A 2500-nucleotide genomic window follows, 5' to 3' on the forward strand; every position below is an offset into this window, starting at 1 on the left:
GTGCGGGGGGGAGCAATGCCAGTTCACCTTTAAGAAGACTACCACGCAAGCTAACAGTTCACCATTAGCCTGCTAGCGGGCCACTGTTAACCCTGTTAATGTACTTTATCGTGCTTTTAAGCCCTCACAGACCCACAAGACTTTCATATCACGCAGGAGAATGATTACTGGCCTGAATTTACATCGTTTCCTTGCCGGTTCATTATTGAATATACGGTGCGTACCGGAGCCTATGATAAGGGCTGAGTGTACCATGACTGCAATTGTCATAAGTTTTGCACATAGTTTGAACTTGGATTTTTGTTTGTAAGTACTTTGTGGTGAGCCTTCCTCTAATTGGAAATTAGTTTCGTGCGCACTTCTTGCACCAGACGGATATCAATGAACTTCTCATCGTCGAGCAGGATAATAAGAACGCTGTCTTGTTATGACTGGGATATCTGTTAAGGATTGCAGAATTTGTGGGAAAACAGTCCCGTCACTGACAAACTTTTTCAATCAAGTTGTAGATCACATTTTCGCTGCAGACGTGTTTGCTAGTGATTACCGATACATGTTTTTTTTTCTAAATAGATCAAATGAAAATCACTGCTAGTACTTTTTCTAACACAACGATGATTTATGCCGCTCGTTGTTTGCGAAGACTTACGGAAATATTGGAACCCAACATTGATCTCGGTAAAGTGACGTCATGCGGGATTGGTGGTTAAGCTCGTCTCAAATTTTAGTTCGGTAACCGACCAGCGGTGAGGAAGCACACCCTTCGTCAGAGCGAAGGGAACACTTCAACTCGTAGCGGAGGAAGTGTGATTGAATGGCACAGAGTAAACGCGGGGAAAAGTTAGATTCAACCACAGAAATTCAATACTCACCATCATCATTTTGGATTTCTTATTTTTCTCTTGGCAGTCGTAGAAACTATCACACAATATAGCGAACTGGATCGGCAATCTATGGAATTACAATTATTCCTTCCCGGAGCACTCTACTTGTAGCGCGTCACCTTTCCTCACTTTGTTACCACTCTTCGCCAAACACTGGATTGTCACGCCACGTGGAGGTCGCTCCCTTACTGTCCGCTGCGGATGGGAAAAGGCCCGCTCGGTCACTGGCACACTGTGTCGGGAGGACGGAAACACCGGGGACTTTGGAAGCAGATTAGGAGGTGTGTTGGCCTGGGTCTGGCCTGGCTGTGGGGCCGCTGGGCACTCGACTGCTCTCGTCAGTGCGGTGCGACAAGGCGCGGGAGCCTGACGCTTATCTCCTGCCCCGCTCGAGTGTTCTTATCAATTACTTAACCTTATCGCCGGAGGACTTGGCGTACATCTCGTTAGTCATTTCCTTCGTCGGATACTCATTAAAGCTTACCACGCACGAAGGGTGGAACGGATATACTCGCAGATTTTTATTAAGTTCGCTCACGAGAGGGACGTCTCACGTGCATTTCAATACCTCAAACAAATATCACGACGGTCGATAGACATCATAAAGTGGGGGAGGGGGTTTGGTTCCACATCATCTTATCTGCCATCCAACGCTTATCGTTATCACCCCAGGTACGGCGTCGATAACGAACAACTGCACTTCTACAACATCAAACTATCACCAGGATGGTTTTCGGAGGAAAGTTTCTAGGTCTTCGGACTGGAACATATGCGCGTTTTACACATGGTTGACCAGCGAACACTTGCCGACTCCCGCTGGCTCCGAAGGAGAATGCATAAACCATGGATATAAACGCGTGTGTATGTGTATGTCTCCATGTTCTTGTGTGTGTGTGTGTGTGTGTGTGTGTGAGTGTGAGTGTGAGTGTGAGTGTGGGTGTGAGGGTGAGGGTGAGGGTGAGGGTGAGGGTGAGGGTGAGGGTGAGGGTGAGGGTGAGGGTGAGGGTGAGGGTGAGGGTGAGGGTGAGGGTGAGGGTGAGGGTGAGGGTGAGGGTGAGGGTGAGGGTGAGGGTGAGGGTGAGGGTGAGGGTGAGGGTGTGGGTGAGGGTGAGGGTGAGGGTGAGGGTGAGGGTGAGGGTGAGGGTGAGGGTGTGTGTATGTGTGTGTGTGTGTGGGGGGGGGGTGTACATAAAATGCGTGTCTGAATGATTTACAGATTTATGTGTGACAGAACCGAGTATCTGGTTTTGTGAAATGTTGTTCTTAATGAAGGCGAGAGGGGAAAACGCAAAAGGGGAAGGATGAAAAGAGAGAAGATGCAATGAGGGGAAAGGACGGGAGGCCATACGGAAAAGAGGAAAGGAAAGAAGTCGAGAAAACAAGAAGGGGAGAGGCGAGAACAGAAGACTGGGATTGAGACAGAGAGATTAAAGGGAGGAAGAGAGGAAAAACGGACGAGAATAGAGGTCACTAAAGCTCAGAGAAAGGGCACTAAAGACAAACATTGCGTAACCGATGTAGAGACTGTAAAGAGGAAGAGAGGAAAGTCTTAGTGGAAAGAAGAGAGAGAGAGAGAGAGAGCGAGAGAGAGAGAGAGAGAGAGAGAGAGAGAGAGA

General features: G+C 48.3%; 1 protein-coding gene across 1 annotated transcript in view; it reads right to left on the bottom strand.

Annotated features, from left to right (window-relative positions):
* The window catches only part of LOC125030729 (leucine-rich repeat neuronal protein 3-like), a 37533-nt gene extending 36242 nt beyond the window's left edge, over nucleotides 1-1291 (bottom strand). Inside the window, exon 1 of the mRNA XM_047620981.1 lies at nucleotides 873-1291. Within this exon, the coding sequence (XP_047476937.1) occupies nucleotides 873-881 (9 nt within the window). The 5' untranslated portion in view covers nucleotides 882-1291. The remainder of the gene's footprint in view (nucleotides 1-872) is intronic.
* Between the last annotated feature and the right edge of the window lie 1209 nt (nucleotides 1292-2500).

The sequence above is a fragment of the Penaeus chinensis genome, chromosome 11 (genome assembly GCF_019202785.1).
Source record: "Penaeus chinensis breed Huanghai No. 1 chromosome 11, ASM1920278v2, whole genome shotgun sequence".
NCBI classification, from domain to species: domain Eukaryota; kingdom Metazoa; phylum Arthropoda; class Malacostraca; order Decapoda; family Penaeidae; genus Penaeus; species Penaeus chinensis.